Source organism: Balaenoptera ricei, chromosome 5 (genome assembly GCF_028023285.1).
Source record: "Balaenoptera ricei isolate mBalRic1 chromosome 5, mBalRic1.hap2, whole genome shotgun sequence".
NCBI classification, from domain to species: Eukaryota; Metazoa; Chordata; class Mammalia; order Artiodactyla; family Balaenopteridae; genus Balaenoptera; species Balaenoptera ricei.
In genome coordinates, this window is record NC_082643.1 from 78721661 (window position 1) to 78741192 (window position 19532).

General features: G+C 35.3%; 1 protein-coding gene across 3 annotated transcripts in view; it reads right to left on the bottom strand.

Annotated features, from left to right (window-relative positions):
• The window catches only part of KLHL5 (kelch like family member 5), an 88717-nt gene that overhangs the window by 17762 nt on the left and 51423 nt on the right, over positions 1-19532 (bottom strand). For all 3 annotated transcript variants that reach the window (XM_059924143.1, XM_059924142.1, XM_059924140.1), the window contains exons 5-6: positions 15725-15937; positions 6584-6770 (exon numbers count right to left, since the gene is read on the bottom strand). In XM_059924143.1, the coding sequence (XP_059780126.1) occupies positions 6584-6770; positions 15725-15937 (400 nt within the window). The remainder of the gene's footprint in view (positions 1-6583; positions 6771-15724; positions 15938-19532) is intronic.

Sequence of the window (19532 nt, forward strand, 5' to 3'; positions counted from 1 at the left end):
ATATTACAATAAGCCCCTGCATGAGCTCATCCTTGCTTGTATCTCTGTCCTCATCTCCTACTATTCTCTAGTACCAGAGTACACCTGGCTCTGGTACTAAGAGGTCAAATGAGAAAGGATTATCTGTCAAAGGGGGCTGAGTAGCAACAGCCAGAAGTGGGAGGAAAGCAGGGTAGTTTAGCACCGTGGAAGCCAAAGTAAAAAAGTGTATAGCTGCTGAGAGTATCAAGTAAGATGAAGACTAAAAAGTATGACTGGATTTAGCTGCATGGAGGTCACTTAAGACTTTAGGCAGGGTCCCTTGTTTGAGCAGTTGAGACATGATTGGGAGGTGATGAAATGGAGACAGTGAGCATAGACGATTCCTCTAAGAAGTTTGACTACAAAAAGGAAGAGAGAGATAAGAATTACTCAGTGGGTTGAGGGAGGTTTCGTTTTGTTTTGCTTTTAAAAGTGGAAAAACTTGAGTCAATGGGAAGGATCTAGTTGTGGGGAAGGAAGCTGAAAAGACAGGAGATGAAGGGATCCTCATAATGGTGGGAGGTTCCTGAAGAGGCAGGAAAGGGCAGTATCAGGGCACAGGGGAGGGGCTTTCATAGGAGGAGGGAGAGGATACACACTATACTGCAACCAGGAAGGACAAGAGCATAAGTGTGCATCAAGTGCTTTGGGAGCTATGAGAGTGGAAAGTTTAGGGAATAACTGCTGGGCAGTGTCTACATTTTTTTAAGAATTAGAAGAGCCAAGGAACTCTTTTGCTCTCTTTATGAGGTAAGAATAGTGGAATTAAGAAAAAAAAAAGACCCACTCCTCTAAAACAAACAAACACCCAACCCCCAGGTATGAAGAGTTCAGTTAGTATCTACTTTACTTCTCTCTTCTAAGCCTCTAATACAACATGCTATCAGTGCTATTCTTACAAAATTACAATCAAGACAAACATTTATTCTAAAGTATTTGCTACAATTAGGTCACCAGAGCACAGATGCTATTGATACCTCCTAAAATTTAGAAACAGTTTTGCCATATACATATATGGCAAGAAACCTTTGAAGGTTTATATATATGTGTGTGTGTGTATATATATGCATATATATAAAATATATCTTTCTTATATATTTGGGTTTTATTATTTTTTATTTACTTTACAAAAATTTTAAGTTATTTGCAATAAATACCAAGTCTCTTTCCATCTTTGCATTCTCAGTGGCATATAATAGACTCCACTGTATACAGTAGCTGTTCAAAAATATTTTTGAATTTGAATAATATTCTTTGTAATTTTTAGCTATAATGAGATTTTACTCATACACTCAGATTATTTTATGTAATAGTATACTTGAATCATCACTCTAAACTTGACCTTAAAAACTTCTTCCTTCCTCAAATAAAAAGGCATTGCTAGGGCTTCCCTGGTTGCGCAGTGGTTGAGAATCTGCCTGCCAATGCAGGGGACACGGGTTCGAGCCCTGGTCTGGGAAGATCCCACATGCCACACAGCAACTAGGCCCGTGAGCCACAATTACTGAGCCTGCGCGTCTGAAGCCTGTGCTCCGCAACAAGAGAAGCCGCGATAGTGAGAGGCCCGCACACCGCGATGAAGAGTGGCCCCCACTTGCTGCAACTAGAGAAAGCCCTCGCACAGAAACGAAGACCCAAGACAGCCATAAATAAACAAATAAATAAATAATTCCCATTCAAAACAAAACAAACAAACAAACAAAAAGGCATTGCTAATCATCTCTCTTCACTAATGAATTTAAAGAAGATTTTTAATCTGAATTTTAAGTTATTCCTTTTAGATCTAGTTCACTAAGCAGTATCATAGTCTTATGAACTAGTAAATAAAAATTCTTTTGCTAATATCAAACATAATTCTTAAAAACATAAGATTTTAAAATACGGTCTAAAACATATATCTTAAAAAATATATCTCCAAATAACAAAATCTTAGTAATTGCAAAATCCTATGTAAAAGCTTAGAACTTCCCTAATTTATACTGAAGGATTAACCTTTAAAAAAAGTAAGCACAAATACATTCTGACATTTTTTTAGTGGCTATTTAGAACCATTACTGGCTTATTTGCTGGAGTCTATACTAATCAGATATATGAAGGGACCAAGAACCCAATAATCAGACTCGCATCCGACTGATGCAAATTGCTCTTCATTATGAAGATGCTGGGACTAAGATAAATTAAGGCCTGGGAAGATAGCTTGAATAGGATAGAACCTCAGAGTATTTGATGATTAAGAAAGACTTAGAAATAAAGTTGGTCAAGTAGCAAAGGTCAGATAACAGAAACTCTTGAAACCTAGAAAGAGGAATTTATAACTTATTAGTAAGAAATAAAGATTGCTGGAGTTTTTGAGTAGAGTAATGGCATGTTAACAGAAGAGTTAACATGAGAGTTAAGCAGTCAAAATGCCTGTTTGAATCCTGATCCCATCACTAATTAGCTGTGTGATCCTAGGAAAGTTAGTTAACTTCTCTAAGTCTCAGTAACCTCCTCTGTAAAAGACGGCAATAATAACATTCAGCTTTGAGAGTTGCTAGGAAGATGAAATGAAATAATGTAGGTCAAGTGCTTAGCATAATGCCTGGCATCTATTAAAAATATAATGAATGCTATTCCCACAAAATAAACATGATCAAAATTTGTGGGCTGATAGAAGGCTAACTGGAATTAGCAAGACAGCAGTGGAAATTTGGAAGAATAAGAGTCATTTGAAAGAAGTCACTTGGTGACTGTCAGAGTTGAAATTTGAGAGAGAGAAAGAGAGGGAGAGAGGAGATATGTATTGTTTACTTGGCTACTTAGTATCTGAGTTTCCTTCCCATGCTTGGGGAATTTTCCACTGTATGTATGACCTTGATGGGAGGCAGGAGCCTATCTTCCAGAAACCTGAGAAGACAGATATTCTCTTTGTCCTTGGAATTTTAGGGCCAGGACTCACCTAAAGCTAGTCAAATGGATGCCTGCACCGGAATTTAAAGTCTGAAGCAGGAATTATAAAGAAGCAGGGACAGTGGGTGTAGTCCTACCCGTTTCTCAACAGCCTTCCAATAAATTCCATATTTGCTTAAATGAGCTAGAGTTGATGTCCACTGGAGAGCACTGAACTATGATCCCAAGTTCTCAAGTCTGGGAGACATGGTCAGAGAAGACTTGGATACATGAAGCTTAAGGTGAAAGCCAAACATCAAATAGATATTTTATACCAGTCGGAAATATGAGAATAAAATCAAAGTGTAATACTTATATGTGGAATCTAAAATATGACACAAATGGACTTATCTATGAAACAGAAACAGACTCACAGATGTAGAGAACAGACCTGCGGTTGCCAAGGGGGAGGGCAGGTGGGGGAGGGATGGATTGGGAGTTTGGGATTAGCAGATGCAAACTATTATGTATAGAATGGATAAAAACAAGGTCCTACTATAGCACAGGGAACTATATTCAATATCCTGTGATAAACCATCATGGAAAAGAATATGAAAAAGGATGTATATATATAACTGAATCACTCTGCTGTACAGCAGAAATTAAGACAACACTGTAAATCAACCTACTTCAATAAAATAAATTTTAAAACATCAAAGTGCGAGACTATAATTAATACAGAGATAACAGTTAAAGCCTTGAAAAAGAGAGGGAAAGATAGAGGGGAAGTGGAAGTGCTAGTAATGACTACAAAGGCAAGCACCAGTTCCAGGCACATAGTGGATACTTAATAAGTATTTGCAGATCGATTATCTGGACAGTGGAGCTCTCCAAAAATGTTCAAATACTTAAACTATAACTCCAATCAGTTATCTTACTTTACGTATCTCTGTAACATTCAGTCATCAAGCCTATATTTAGAACTTAAGTATCCATACGTACATAGTACTATGTTACATGCTATGTGTGATAATAGCTATATTCATATCTGTATCTGTTTCCGTGAACCTAAAAGTTAAATAACAATGCAAGATTTTCAATTAGAGCTCATATTTTTATATTCTTTTGAGATGTCACATAGAAGAGAAACCTTTAGATGTGATCACTGCATCAAGTGCTTTAGTCATACAAGTAATACAAGAGATGGCAGAGAACAATCTTCCTTCATTTGACCAATACTTACTGATGCCGTCTATGTACGAGGCACTGTTCTGTAAATATATTAGTGAACAAAAAAAATCCTTGCTTTCCTGGAGCTTATTTGGGGGAAAGAGGTAGACAGACCATAAACAAATGTAAGAGGTGCCATGAAGAAACATGAAGCCGACTAAGGAGAAAGTGATAAGCAAGATTAGAAAGTGATGGGCAAGAGATTGCTACTGAATGGTCATGGAAGTCCTCTTTGGTAAACTGGTGTTTGAGAGGAGATCTGAGTGAAGAATTTCTGCTGGACATTGTGATATCATGGCGCAGAGCATCCTAGTGAGAGGAAACAGCTAATGCAACACTCCTGACATGGGAGACCGATTAGCATGTTAGATGAACAGGGAGGCCAATGCAGCTGAAACAGAAGGATGGAGGGGAGAAGTAGAATGAGCTGAGATTAGAGAGGTAGCCAGAAGTCAGAGGTTTTGTCAAGGGATAGCAGATTATTAGTACTAGGAATTCAGAGGAAGAGGAGATCAATGTATATTGAGAAATAATACACAGAAACCTCTTGGCACAATACCTGGCACTGAGTAGGCACTGTGTATAGTGTCTGTTGCTATTATTGTTACTATGAGTAACAACGCTGCAAGAAGAGTACAAAGAATTTCCAGATACTCTTGACCCAGATTTCGCACATACTTATGTTTTACATTTGCTTTCTATGTATGTATATATGTATGCATGTATATAGATTTTATGTATGTATGAATTTTTTTCTGAACTGTTTCAGAGTAAGTTGCACAAAAGATGCCTCTGTACCCGTAAATATTTCAGTGTATCTTTCTTCTTTTGTAAGAAATCCTCTTACAAAACCACAATACAATCATCAAAATTTGGAAATTAACATTTATACAATGCTGTTAATCTAATCTACAGAGCTTATTCGGATTTCGTCATTTGTCCCAATTATGTCCTTCATAACAAAAGAAAATCCAAGATGATGTATTATAATAGCTGTCATGTCTCTTTAGTCTCTTGTAATCTGAGACAATTCCTAAATCTGTTTGTATTTCGTGATGTTGACATTTTGGAATACTTCAGACAAGTTATTTTGCAGACTGTCTCTCAACCTGAATTTGTTTGTCTTTTTCTCAGGATTAAGTCCAGATTATATACTTTTGGCAAGAATACCACAGATGTGCAGCTGAGTTCTCAGTGCATCATATAAGAAGCACAGGCTGCTAGTTAGTCTCATTACTGGCAATACAACTTTTGATTATTTGGTTAAGGTGTTGTGTGTCAGGTTTCTCCACTGTAAAGACACCATTTTATGCTTAACTAGTAAGCAAATGGTTGGGAGATACTTTGAGACTAAAGATCCTGCTCTTAGACTTTCGCCTACTAGTCTTAGAGAATTAATGGTTATTGACTGAATTACTTATAAATATGATGATTGCCAAATGATGATTTTTCTAATCCCATCTTTGCTTCTGTTTTAATTAGTTGGCATTCTACCGTAAGGAAAAGCATTCCTTCTCCCTCCTTTGTTTGTATCAGTATGAATTCATGAATACTTATTTATAATCTTTTACTATCATTGTTTATTTTGATGCTGAAATTATCCCAGGTTTGGACAGTGGTAGCCCCTACAAACTGTCTCCTGTATCTCCTGACCTGTCTCCATTATTCTTTGAGCACTTCCTTACTTTCTGGCACTACAAGTCATTCTAAGCTATCTTGTACTTTTCCTACCCCAGGGCTAGAACCAGCCATTTCTCCAAGGAGCTCTTTGGCCATATTTATTAATAATTAAAATTCATTTTGTTCTATACTTTTTGAAACGATACATGCACCCCAGTTTTCAATGCAGCACTATTTATAATAGCCAAGACATGGAAGCAACCTAAATGTCCATCGAAAGATGAATGGATAAAGATGATGTGGTACATATATACAATGGACTACTACTCAGCCATAAAAAAGAACAAAATGATGTCATTTGCAGCACCATGGATGGACCTAGAGATTGTCATACTGAGTAAAGTAAGTCAGACAGAGAAAGACAAATATTGCATGACATCACTTATATGTGGAATCTTAAAAAATGGTACAAATGAACTTACTTACAAAACAGAAATAGAGTTACAGATGTAGAAAACAATCTAATGGTTAACAGGGCGAAAAGGGGAGAGGGATAAATTGGGAGATTGGGATTGATATATACACACTACTATATATAAAATAGATAACTAATAAGGACCTCCTGTATAGCACAGGGAACTCTACTCAATACTCTGTAATGAGTATTATTCTTTTCTCTGTATGGGAAAAGAATCTATAAAAAGAGTGGATATATGTATATGTATAGCTGAATCACTCTGCTACATACCTGAAGCTAACATAACATTGTAAACCAACTATACTTCAACAAATAATTTTAAAATATTCATTTTTCCATTCCTTCAAATAAAAGATTATTTAATACCTTTTGTTGAATCCATTCCTCCAACTGCAAATAATGTACCGACAGTTGACTTCCTAGGTTTTGTCCGAGGACTCTGTAACATGGGCCGTCTCTCTGGTAGTAGGTGATACTTCATTGCTTCCATAATTAGTTTCTGACATTCTATATCATCTCGAAAAAGTGCATTATTTTCCATGTCTGCTAGGAACTAGAAGAAATAGTGAGTATGTGTATTGAATGACCACGAAAATAGTAGGGTTGAAAGAATAAACTAGTCCACAAATGGAAATGATCTCATTAAAAAAAATCCAAGGGACTTTTCTGGTGGTCCAGTGGTAAAGAATCTGCCTTCCAATGTAGGAAATGTGGGTTCGATCCCTGGTCAGGGAACTAAGATCCCACATGCCGTGGGGCAACTAAGCCCGCGTGCCACAACTACTGAGCTTGCGTGAGCCTCAACTAGAGAGCCTGCATGCCACAAACTACAGAGCCCACGTACCCTGGAGCCCACGTGACACAACTAGAGAGAAGCCCGCACGCCACAACGAAGAGCTTACGCGCCACAACGAAGAGCTTGCGCACCACAACGAAAGATCCTGCATGCCTCGATGAAGATCCTGTGTGCCACAACTAAGACCCAATGCAGCCAAACAAATTAAAATAAATAAATAAATAAAAATTTTAAAAAAAGATAAAGCGAAAGTTTAAAAAAAAATCCAAGTCTGGACATCTATTTTTAACTAAAATATTCAACATTTACAAAATTTACATTTTAAGTTTCATTGAAAAACAGAAACTGAGGAGAAGTGGTATGCTTTAAAATCTTAATAGTGCTTATCTCTGGGTAGTGGGGAAACTGGTGTTTTAAATAATCTTTCTTTGTATGTTTCTATATTTTCCAGATTTTCTAAAATAAATCATTTTACTCTTTAAGTTAGAAATAGTTTTAACTGAAGAATAATAAGTAGGAGTTGACTAATTAGACTGCATTTACCTGACCTCTCTAAAGAATGTTCAACAAGCAACCAACAGCAAAAACAAAACTTTCATATTTTTTTAAGGGGCAAAGAACTCCAAATGGTGATTTATTCTAAACGAATTAAAATTCCTTGTACTTCACTGAATCCTATTTTTTTACCTATGTAATTTTATGTAAATGTATAAATATGGTCATACCTTGCCTTTTAAAAAATGATTTTTTTCCTTTTGTACTTGGTTCTCCATTCCCCTCCCTGCCCCTTTACTGCCTTATTTCTTTCATTTAGGATATTGATCCATATGAAATTAATTTTTAAACAGAAGATGAGTTGAGAAATATTTTTTCTTCCAAATGAATAGCTAGTTCTGTACCGGCACCATTTACTAAATAATACCCTCCATTTCCAACTGAATTGAACCTTGGTCATAAATAGTCTCAGGATATATGAGATCTGCTCTTTGATCCTCTAATCTGTTTGTCTATTCCTTTTCTAATACTCTATTTTATTACAGCATCTTTATGGCATTTCCTGCTTATATGATATAAATCTACCCTCACTATTCATTTTCACAGTTTTCTTGGCTATTTTTGAGTCTTTACTTTCCATATAAACTTAAGACAAATTTACCTAATTCCCCATCACCATCTTGATCCTGTTGGCATTCTAATATGAACTGCATTAAATTTATTAATTTGGGGAGAATTTACATTTTTATGATGCTAAGTCTTTTTGTTCAAGAAGCCTTTCTACTGTTTATAGCTTTCTTCATATAGGTACTATTATGCCTTTTATTAAATATACTAATTTTATATTAAATGTATTAAATAATATATATAAATATATTTTAAAAATTATTTTTATTGCTACTGGAAATGGATTTTTGAATTTCCACTCTGCATATCTTTTGTCATTGTATACTTGTATCATAACCTACAACTTTACCACATTCCCTTATCAAACTCTAGCTATTAGGCATATAATCATAATAATCACCAAATAGGGATAGTTGCATCTGTTTCTAATATGTATGCCAATTATTTCATTTTTATTTTATTATTGTAGTTGCTAAAACCTTCAAAGCAATGTTAAATAATCATGGTGATATAGAGTATTCATTTTTCTGGTTTAAATTGATATGTTTTTAGTGTTTCACTATTTAAGATAATAGTTACTAAAGCATTTAGTAATCCATCTTTATTATAGATAGGTTGTTTTCTTCTCTCCCTATTTTACTTTAGAGTTTTAAAATTAAGAATGGTTGCTAATTTTTTCCAGTATCTTTTATACATCTATTAATATGATCATATGGCTTTTTCTCCTTGAAGTTACTGATATAATTACCTTGACAGATTTCCTAATACTCAACCATTCCTGTATTCCTAGAAAAAAACCTTCCTGGTCATAGTGTATTATCCTTTTGATACACTGAAGGATTGTATTTGATAATACAAGGTATATTTTATATATTTTATAATTCACCATTTCAAGTATACAATTCAATGATTTTTAGTAAATTTACCAAGTTGTACAACCATTATCATAAAACAGTTTTGGAACATTTTCATCACCCTGATTAGATCCCGCATGTCTGTTTACTATTAATCTCTGTTCCTATCTCCTGTTCCAAGCACTAATCTGTCTCTGTAGATTTGCCCTTAGATGTTTCGTATAAAGAGAATCATACAATACGGGGTCTCTTGTATCTTGCTTTTTTTCATTTAGCATGTTTTTGAGGTTAATCAATGTGTAGCATGTATCACTACTTCATTTCATTTTACTGTTGAATAATAATTCATCGTATGGATACACCACATTTTGTCTATCCGTTCACCAGTTGATGGACACTTATATTATTTCCAGTTTTTGGCTATTAGGAATAAAGCTGCTAGGAACATTTGTGTGCAAGTCTTTATGTGGATATATGTTTTCATTTCTCTTGGGTGTATACCTAGGAGTAGAATTGCTGGGTCATGTCGTAAACTTATGTTAACTTTTTAAGAAAGTGTCAAACTGTTTTCCAAGGTGGCTGCACTATTTATATTCACTCCAGCAATCTATGAGGGTTCCTGTTTCTCCACATTCTCACCAACAATTATTACTATCTTCTCTTTTTAGCCACTTGAGTGGGTGGGAAATGCAGTTTTACTTTGCATTGCCTTAATGGCTAATAATGTTGAGAGTATGTTCATATTTTGATAATGGAAGAGAAGGAAGAGTCTCTAACAAAAGTCACTGTAAAATAGTTTGTGGCATTTGGAAACTGAGAACAGCATGCTAAAAGCAAAAAAGCCAAATTAAGACATAAGTCTCAGGACCTATGCCAGAGTATAAATTCTGGTATTAATTATTCTATATTATTCTGTGTACACAAAATATAGTTATACTCGCTAGAGAAGCTATTAATGAATATGCATTGAGCTGGTTCATTTTTTTTTTATGTATTTATTTTTTTGGCTGCACTGGGTCTTCATTGCTGTGCACGGGCTTTCTCTAGTTGCGGCTAGCGGGGGCTACTCTTGGTTGCGGTGTGCAGGCTTCTCATTGCAGTGGCTTCTCTTGTTGCGGAGCATGGGCTCTAGGCGCATGGGCTTCAGTAGTTGTGGCTCACGGGCTCCAGAATGCAGACTCAGTAGTTGTGGCACATGGGCTTAGTTGCTCCACGGCATGTGGGATCTTCCTAGACCAAGGCCCGAACCCGTGTCCCCTGCATTGGCAGGCGGATTCTTAACCATTGTGCCACCAGGGAAGCCGAACTGGTTCATTTAGATTAATCTTAGTGTTTATATTACTTCTGTTATATATAATTGCTTTAGTCCTTTGTAAAAAAAAATAATAATAAATGTGAAAAAATTGTAGAAAGTAAAGTCTTGGAAGACTCAATAGTTACTGCAATATGAAGTAAAATATATTTCTTAGCATGCTGACACTATAATTTTTGAACAAATGGGATTAATTATATGTAAGTAGAGAGATGAAAATAATGGAAGGAAATGTGAATCCATTAATCTAAGTATCAGATTAATCAAATGGAAGGTACCAGATATCATTTGGAAAATCATTCAGAAGGCACTGATAAAGCACTACAAAATATAGACTCTCATATACTCTTCATTTTAGGTGAATACTATGTACCTTCTCTGCCATAAAAGAATGGCAAATTATTAAAATGGAAACATTTAGAAAATAGAAGAAATATTTTCCATTTGTAAATTTTTATCTTCACTCACATACTTGTTCACTATATGACTATTTCACTAAAACTGTCCCTTCAACTACTACTAAGAGTGAAAAACAGAATGTGAATGATTTATGAACTCTACAGCCTTTAAAAAAAGTTTTGGTATCCAAAACTTGTAAAATAAAAGAATACTAAATGTAAATACTGACTCGTTTTATATTTCTGAATTTTAGTAAAAAACAATAATGAGAATTGAGAACAGAACAGTGGAGACCAAGATACTTGTAATACAGGGTAACCATTGGGAACAGTAAGAATTTAGGTGTCAAAATCTTTAAAATAATGTCCTAATGCAGTTGACCCTTGAACAACGTGGATACAAAACACACAGGTCCACTTATACACAGATATTTTTCAGTAGTAATACCACAGTATTACACAGTCCACTGGTTGAATCCACAGATATAGAGGAACCTCAGATATGGAGGTTACACGTTAGCACAGATTAATCCCCATGCTGTTCGAGGGCCAATGTGCACATTCTATGCACATTATTTAAAATGGGATCAAAGAGAAAAGCCTGAAATGCTTTCGAAGGTAAAATAAAACTACACACACTTGTCTTCTGGATTATTCAGAGTTTAAAAAAAAAAGCCACACTAAAATTATCATTTGGATGAGGATTACAATGATATATATGATTTCCTCTATCATTTTAAGGAGACACTACAATAAAATTACTATATGTCAGTTGAACTCTTTCTAGTTAGGGTAAATAGAATGCTTCTTATCAACGGAGTAGGGTAAAACCTCATTGAAAAAGGAATTATTTCACAGAAGTAAATTCGTTAGGTAACTGGATCTAACGTCAATTAAAAAAATATTAGTCATTTATTTGATAGGCACTAGACTTCTTTTGTTTTCATTTTTCAGTTTTGTTTTTTATTGAAATATAATTGAGAGAGAACATATTAGTTTCAGGTGTACAACACAATGATTTGAGATATATATATATATGAAAATGATCACCACAATAAGTCTAGTTAACATCCACCCCCAGAGAGTTACAATTTTTTGGTGTGTGATGAGAACTTTTAAGATCTTAGCAACTTCATCCTTTTCCTATCTTTTAAAATAAAACATTCAGAATACAATCCAACATTTTCTTGATGATTTTAGAGTCTACTTCAATACTTCATCACTTGACAACTCTAAGTCTGCAAACTTGCCCTTTACTTTTAGCAAGGGAAAAAAAAAAAAAACCCTGCTAGTATCTCTAAATGCCATAATGGTGCAATAGAGTATTACCACTGTAGAAAAGAAAAACAGTGCTCCAAGAGGTGTTATTAACTTGTTTAAATTATACAGAGCAATGTGGCTTCCATCACTGCTACTCATCAAGTTAAGACAGTGGTTCTCAAACTTGAGTGGGCATCAGATGCACCTGAGAGCTTATTAAAACACAGCTGGCTTGTGTTTTAATAACCACCCAGAGTATCAGATTCAGTAGGTGTAGAGTGGGGAACTAATAATTTTCATTTTAAACAATTACCCATGTGGTGCTGATCCTATAGTTGGGGATCACACTTTGAGAACCATTGGGCTAATCCAGTGGTTTTTCCATCCTTATCTGTCTTCTCTGTAGCATGTGATGATGTTAAAATTTCCTCCTTCTTGGGCTTCCCTGGTGGCGCAGTGGTCCAGAATCCGCCTGCCAGTGCAGGGGACATGGGTTCGAGCACTGGTCCGGGAAGATCCCACATGCCGCGGAGCAACTAAACCCGTGCGCCACAACTACTGAGCCCACGCTCCAGAGCCCGTGAGCCACAACTACTGAAGCCCACGCTCCAGAGCCCGTGAGCCACAACTACTGAAGCCCACGCGCCTAGAGCCCGTGCTCTGCAACAAGAGAAGCCACTGCAATGAGAAGTCCATGCACCGCAAGGAAGAGTAGCCCCCGCTCGCCGCAACTAAAGAAAACCCACGTGGCAACGAAGACCCAACATGCCCCCCCCCCCAAAATTTCCTCCTTCTAGAACTTGCAATCTCTTTTTAATGGTACTACAGGTATTTAGGCAGCTTTGGGACTACCACTAAATATTAGTAATTCTTAGGGTTCCACCCCTAGTACCCTCATGTTCTCTTTGATCGGTGTCACTCTCTTCCCCTTGGCTTCAACAACCTAAATAAGTAGTTTTCAAAACTTCTTAGACTCTAAGAGGATTAAAGGTGTCAAGAAGCTCTGGGAACATGGTTCTTCTACTTTCTTCCCCACCTTCAAAATCAGCTCTTCATCCTGTATTCTGTCTTAATCAACAGCACCTTCATCAACCTAGTTGCACAAATCAGAATTATTCTGGACCCTTCTTTTTTTTTCCCTTTTTTACCCTGCACCATTCAATTGGTCATTAAGTTGCATCAATTCTACCTTCTAAATAGCTCTTGACTCTGGTAATTAATTTCTCTACCTCCACTTCCAGAAAGTGATTAATTCACTGGTCTGAATCCAATAGCCTTCCTAGTGTATTTCTACTTTGACTCCTCCAATCCATTCTCTGCAATGCAGTTATAGGATCTTTCTAAACTAAAAGGATAATTATGCCATTCCCTACTTAAAACCCTTTAGTGCTTCCTCACTGCTTTTAGGATAAAATCCAAACTCCTTGGCATGACTGAGTTCCTTCACGATCTGGTCCGTTTACCTCTCCAGCCTCATCTCTCAACACTGCCTTTTTATTTCTGTACTCTAGCCATGCAAGCTATCTTCAAATTCCAGAACACGATATATTTGCTCATGGCTCTATAACTAGAACCCCTTCTTCCCTGGGTTATTATGCCCATTCTTTTGGGTGGCGAACTCAGCCTGCAAACTGAGTGACACTTCAGAGGTTCTCCTAGCTTCCACACCATCAGTCTGGGTGGGCCACTCCAATTATTTTCATAATACCATGTTTATGTATAGATCACAGCCTTCATCTCATTATATTGTAATTACTGATTTATTTTTTAATCTATTTCTTCCTCCACCTGATGTCCCTCCCCCCACCTCGCAAATTTACCCAAAGTACATTCAAAAGGCAGAATAGTTCAGTGGAAAAGGCATAGAACTTTATTTGGGTTCAAGTCCTACCTCTGTCTCATAACTCTAATATATGATGTTAGCCAGGTAACAAAGCCAAAGAAACCTACAACGCAGAAGGGAATTATGCAATCACTTTGTGATTCTGCGCATATGGTTTTACTTTTTTGGTCTGTTACTTCATTTGTACAACAGGTGTTAGACTAAATGTTCTCCAAAGTGCCTTTCAACTCTAAGATCTTATGGCTATGATTATCAGCAGTATTCTGGATAAAAGAAATTTTAAAGATCTCTTAGAGTCATGCAAATATAGTATCATAAATATTTGAAGCTACAGGACTGAAGTAAATTGTCAGGTTACTTAATTGCACAGATTCTTTTCAAAGTCCACTAGGATTTTTCAGATTTTATTTTCTTTCATTCAGAAAAGGATAAGAAAAAATTCTGTTGGATATCAGCAAAGATAGTCCTCTCATCTTAAAATCTGATTTTAAGAGAAATGTTTTATGATGTTATTTTTCCTGAATTGTCATCAATTCATGTAGTTTCACTCCTATGAATTCATACAATATTCTATCTGTGAAGAGAGGTCTTTCTTATAAAGCATCAGCACTGATTTTTGTTTCTATGAGGTAGAGAACAAACAGTAACTTTTGCTCACAACAGATGGAAATAATATATAATGCTCAAGATAAATACAAATAAAATAAAACTTATGGCACTTTAAACAACAACAACAAAAAATCTGATCTCAAGCAGTAACAGCTCATTCTTTCTTTACTGTCAAGGACTCTATTTAAGGCCTCAAAATAAGTAGCAAAGTATGCAGAGGAAATTTTTGTATATTCCAGCTGAAATTGTAAAAAGGGGAAACCATGCATGTAAATATGTTACTGATTGCTTTGAATATACCAACTAGATATCTCTCAATTCTAAAATAATGATAATAATTATACTAATATTATTTATAACACATTTTATTTCACAGAGCACTTTCCTGATCCTCATAAAAGTCCTGTTAGATAGCAAGGATGTTATCTCCACTTGACAGATGAAGAAACCGAGGTATGTGAATTTGCCAAGTCACAGAGTTTTAGATGTCAGAGCCAGAACTATTAACATGTTATTAATTTATATACCACCAGAATCCAGCATTTAGTGGATACTTAATAAATGTGTGGCAAATGAATTAATCTAAATTTTCTGGTTCCTAGAGTCCAGTGTTTCTTTCATTAGCAGCTTTATTAATTCTTCAGTTGCTAGGATAGGTCTGCAGTTGCTAGGATAGGTCTGCAGCTGAGTCAAATAAAATTACTAACCTCAAAGCAACAATGTTACTTAATGGATGCAATTTAGATAGTCAGACCCTCTGGGTTGAAAACAGAATTTTTTTTTTGCTCACTATCTTTTCACCTTAACATTTCATAGGAATATATATAAAATAACCATATTGAATAGAATAAATAAGCTCATATTAATGTAATTAATAGATAAGCTCATATTAATGTAATTAGCATAAAGTGAACACAGTAGTCCCTCAGTATTCTCGGGACAGGGGGTTGGTTCCAGGATTTGTGTGGATACAACATTTCACCTCAAATACGTAGTATTTGCCGATAACCTCTGCACAGTCTCCTGTATATTTTACATCATCTCTGGATTACCTACAATACCAAATACAATGCAAATGCTATGTAACTAGTTGTAAATGCAACGTAAATGTTATGTAATAGTTGCTGGTACAGGACAGCTTCAAGTTTTGCATTTTGGAATTTTCTGGAATTTTTTAAAAAATATTTTCAATCTACACTTTGCTGAATTTGAGATGCAGAGCCCACAGATGTGGAAGGCTGACTACTCAAAGTCGCAGCAACTACTGTTGTTGAAATTATGACATTGATTTTAAATAATCAAAAACAGTTTACCTGTGGCGCAAGGAGAGGTAGCCTAATATAAGCCAAAAGTTTACTGAGATCTTTCCGTCTCTGTTCCAAATCATGACGGACCCAAGTAAGAAGTGCATTCAATATTGTCTCCTCACTAGGAATGTTCATGTCATCACTGGCCAAGAGCTTTGCAATTTCACTGGCTGGTAATAACACAAATTCCTGGTTTCGAATTACTTCCATGAAATGTTCCTAGAGGGAAAAAGAGCATATAATTGATATTGTTTCTTCTGTCCATCACAGTTTAAAAGAAACTAAACATTTTTTAATTAGATGCCAAAACACAGTTTATACTTCCGCCCTTCCTTACAATGTATTATTGCTTGCAAGGGAAAAAACACAGCAGAAAATAACATTTAAACTGTAATTATGTTAAAATTCTTATTTCTATGTAAGTAGAATTAAAGCGTTGTATCATTTATTACAATTAAAAAATAAATTTGGGACTTTTCGGTATTGCTTTGCTCAAGTTAGGGAATAGTTTTGGCAAGTCTTTCAAAGGAAGATAGAAAAAATGACATAGACACTTTGTATGATTAACATCAAAAGTGAGTTTAGATTTGTGGTGCAGAAGATTTTGGCCAAGAGGGAAGCAAAATACCTGGGTGAGAATGAAGTTATTTCTCTTACCCAGAAATGGCCTCTAGGGTGGCTAAATTTCCCAAGACCATTCTGAACCACGGAAGTCTTCTCAGACTCTGCCTGGGAAGAGAATGTGTCCTTAGAGCTATCCGTGAGCCAAACTGGCCTTTAAAAGTATTTTAATATTATTTATAAGACCACCAAGGATTTTAGGTCTGATTTGGAAACTTTAATCTCTTCTTACCTGATTTATATACAAAGTTCTTTTGGTCTCATAGGAAAAACAGCCAAAACAAAAATGTTGACCTACAGTGCACTGGGACTCCAGGGCCTTAGACAGAAGATGACTCAGTTCTGGCCACATTCTAGAATCAGCCTCTTTATAATTTGAAATGGAAGATAAAAATGCCCTTAGATAACTTTTACTAGGCTATTATGCTGAACAATCTAAAGAGAAAAGAAATAGTCTTCTGTTGTAAAAGGTTACAAGTCTTAATGCATGGGCTGCTTACATAGTTATAATACAAATACAAATGCTAGAAGTATTGTCCCTTAATGTTTTTCTTATGCTTCTTAATGTACTATGGCTGTCTCAGCATACAGTTTTAATAAAAAAAAGCTAAGGCTGTTTAAATCAGAGCTATTTAAAAATAGCTCAAGCTATTTAAATTAGAGATAAGGACTATCAACAATTATCTTCTATATCAAGATGAGAATTGTATTTTCCATATAGCCTCCAGTAACCCAAGTTAGCCACTGATCTAAGATATATCTTGGGTTGACATTTCACTTCTTTCCAAGAAATTCTTAAGAGGAAAACCATACGTGAATAATTAACTACATTCAATTGCCTCAATTCATCATGATTTGTTAAAGATGCCCAAATGAATCTATTTTAAAATGACTGATTATCATTTTTCAGAAATATATTTTAATAAAACCTCAGGGCTGGAATGGCTTCAAGCAAATTGTACTACTCAATTGTATACCGACATTATAAAATGATTTGGTAACACACAGCAAGAGCTATAAAAATGTTGAAGCTCTCAACGCATAGTTATACCACAAGTAGTTTAATCCTTAGTAAATAATTCACAAGAGGGGGGAAAAAAAGCTGATGCTTCTCTGATGGTGCTTCTTTGTATTATTATTTATAATAGTAAAAAAAATGGGAAATAGCTTAAATGTCCAGCTCTAGGGGGTTGTAACTCAATTGGCTATTATTCAGGCATTAAAAATTTTAGGGACAAAGACCACATAGATAAACGGAAAGATATTTATTATATAATGTTAGATGAGATTCTGAAGAAATCAAAATAATATACATTTCTAATAGTGCAAAAGTATATAGTACAGTCAACAGTTATACAACACTGAAGTAACTACTGCCATACTTTCAAATGGAATTAATTGCATTTCATCAATGAGAAAAAGATTATATAAATATTCATTTAATTAATAGTTTATTTGTTGATATATCTATTTCAGAACAATGCCCATTCCATTCTGGTAGAATTTGTATTAAGTGAAATTGGAGTTTTTCAACACCTTATGGAAATACTACTGAACTCAAGGTTAAACACAAAGTGCTTTTCAAAAGTATTAATTTGGTTTTGAAGCAAGTATTTTAGCAAAATTCAATGTTTTTTACAGGTTTTCTAGATCAAGAAACAAAATTTAAAATTGTAAAATCAAATGTTTGTATTTATTTTATAAATCCACAATGACATTCAATATTTGTAATGATATAACCAGTCTTAGATTTTTTTGGTAGAGGTTACATGATGGCTTCCAGGTCACGTTTGGTGGCAGTCAGAACAAGAACAAAAGTTTCCAGATTTCAGGATTACAAGAAGGAACTTTTCATCCTTTCCTATTTGTATTCATGCAGGATGAGTGAACATCCCAAGTACGTGCACTATTTGCTAATTGTGACAGTTGATTTCACTCTGTGGCATGTGCTTACTTCATATTTTAAATCCATTTTACGATACAAACAGCTATCATGCTACCAAACACTTGCTAGCATTATGCTCCTTCCTCCTTTGGAATAGTTTTCAAGCACATGAAATTACTGCGGGATTTATTTAAATTGAAGATTGAATTCTGCTATACATTTTCATTCAGTTCCCACAGCAACAACTCAAATCACACAATCTGCCTCTAAGTACTTATTGTTATTAGAATTCAATTTCAGGTCTCTGTTGAAACTGAATAATGTCAAATAATGGCCTTGGGGAGAAAAAAACTACCACAACTAATGGGCTATGAAAATAGCTTTATAAACATCAAGCTAATTTAAATTTAATTTATATCTAAGCCTTAAAGGAGCAACTGTGCCTCTACTGTAAAGAACAGCAATGACCTAAATGCATACAAATGTTTGCATGTGAATAAAACTCCTTCTTAGGTAAGAGATATTATGTAAATTATGGAATGATTACAAAGGAAAAAAAATCCAGCTTTATTTTATTTATATTTATCTTATTCCAAAAAATATTTGAACCTAAGCTGTAAAAGTTAAACTAAGAAATCTACAGGGAAGAATAAAGACTAGGGGGGAAGACAGCCTCATCCACCAGAGGGCAGACAGCAGAAGCAAGAGGAACTACAATCTTGCAGCCTGTGGAACGAAAACAACACTCACAGAAAAATAGACAAAATGAAAAGGCAGAGGACTATGCACCAGATGAAGGAACAAGAAAAAAACCCAGAAAAACAACTAAATGAAGTGGAGATAGGCAACCTTCCAGAAAAAGAATTCAGAATAATGATAGTGAAGATGATGCAGGACCTCGGAAAAAGAATGGAGGCAAAGATTGAGAAGATGCAAGAAATGTTTAACAAAGACCTAGAAGAATTAAAGAACAAACACCTAGAAGAATTAAAGAACAAACAAACAGAGATGAACAATACAATAACTGAAATGAAAACTACACTAGAAGGAATCAATAGCAGAATAACTGAGGCAGAAGAACGGATAAGGGACCTGGAAGACAGAATGGTGGAATTCACTGCCGCAGAACAGAATAAAGAGAAAAGAATGAAAAGAAATGAAGACAGCCTAAGAGACCTCTGGGACAACATTAAACGCAACAACATCCGCAAAATAGGGGTCCCAGAAGGAGAAGAGAGAGAGAAAGGACCCAAGAAAATATCTGAAGAAATTACAGTCGAAAACTTCCCTAACATGGGAAAGGAAATA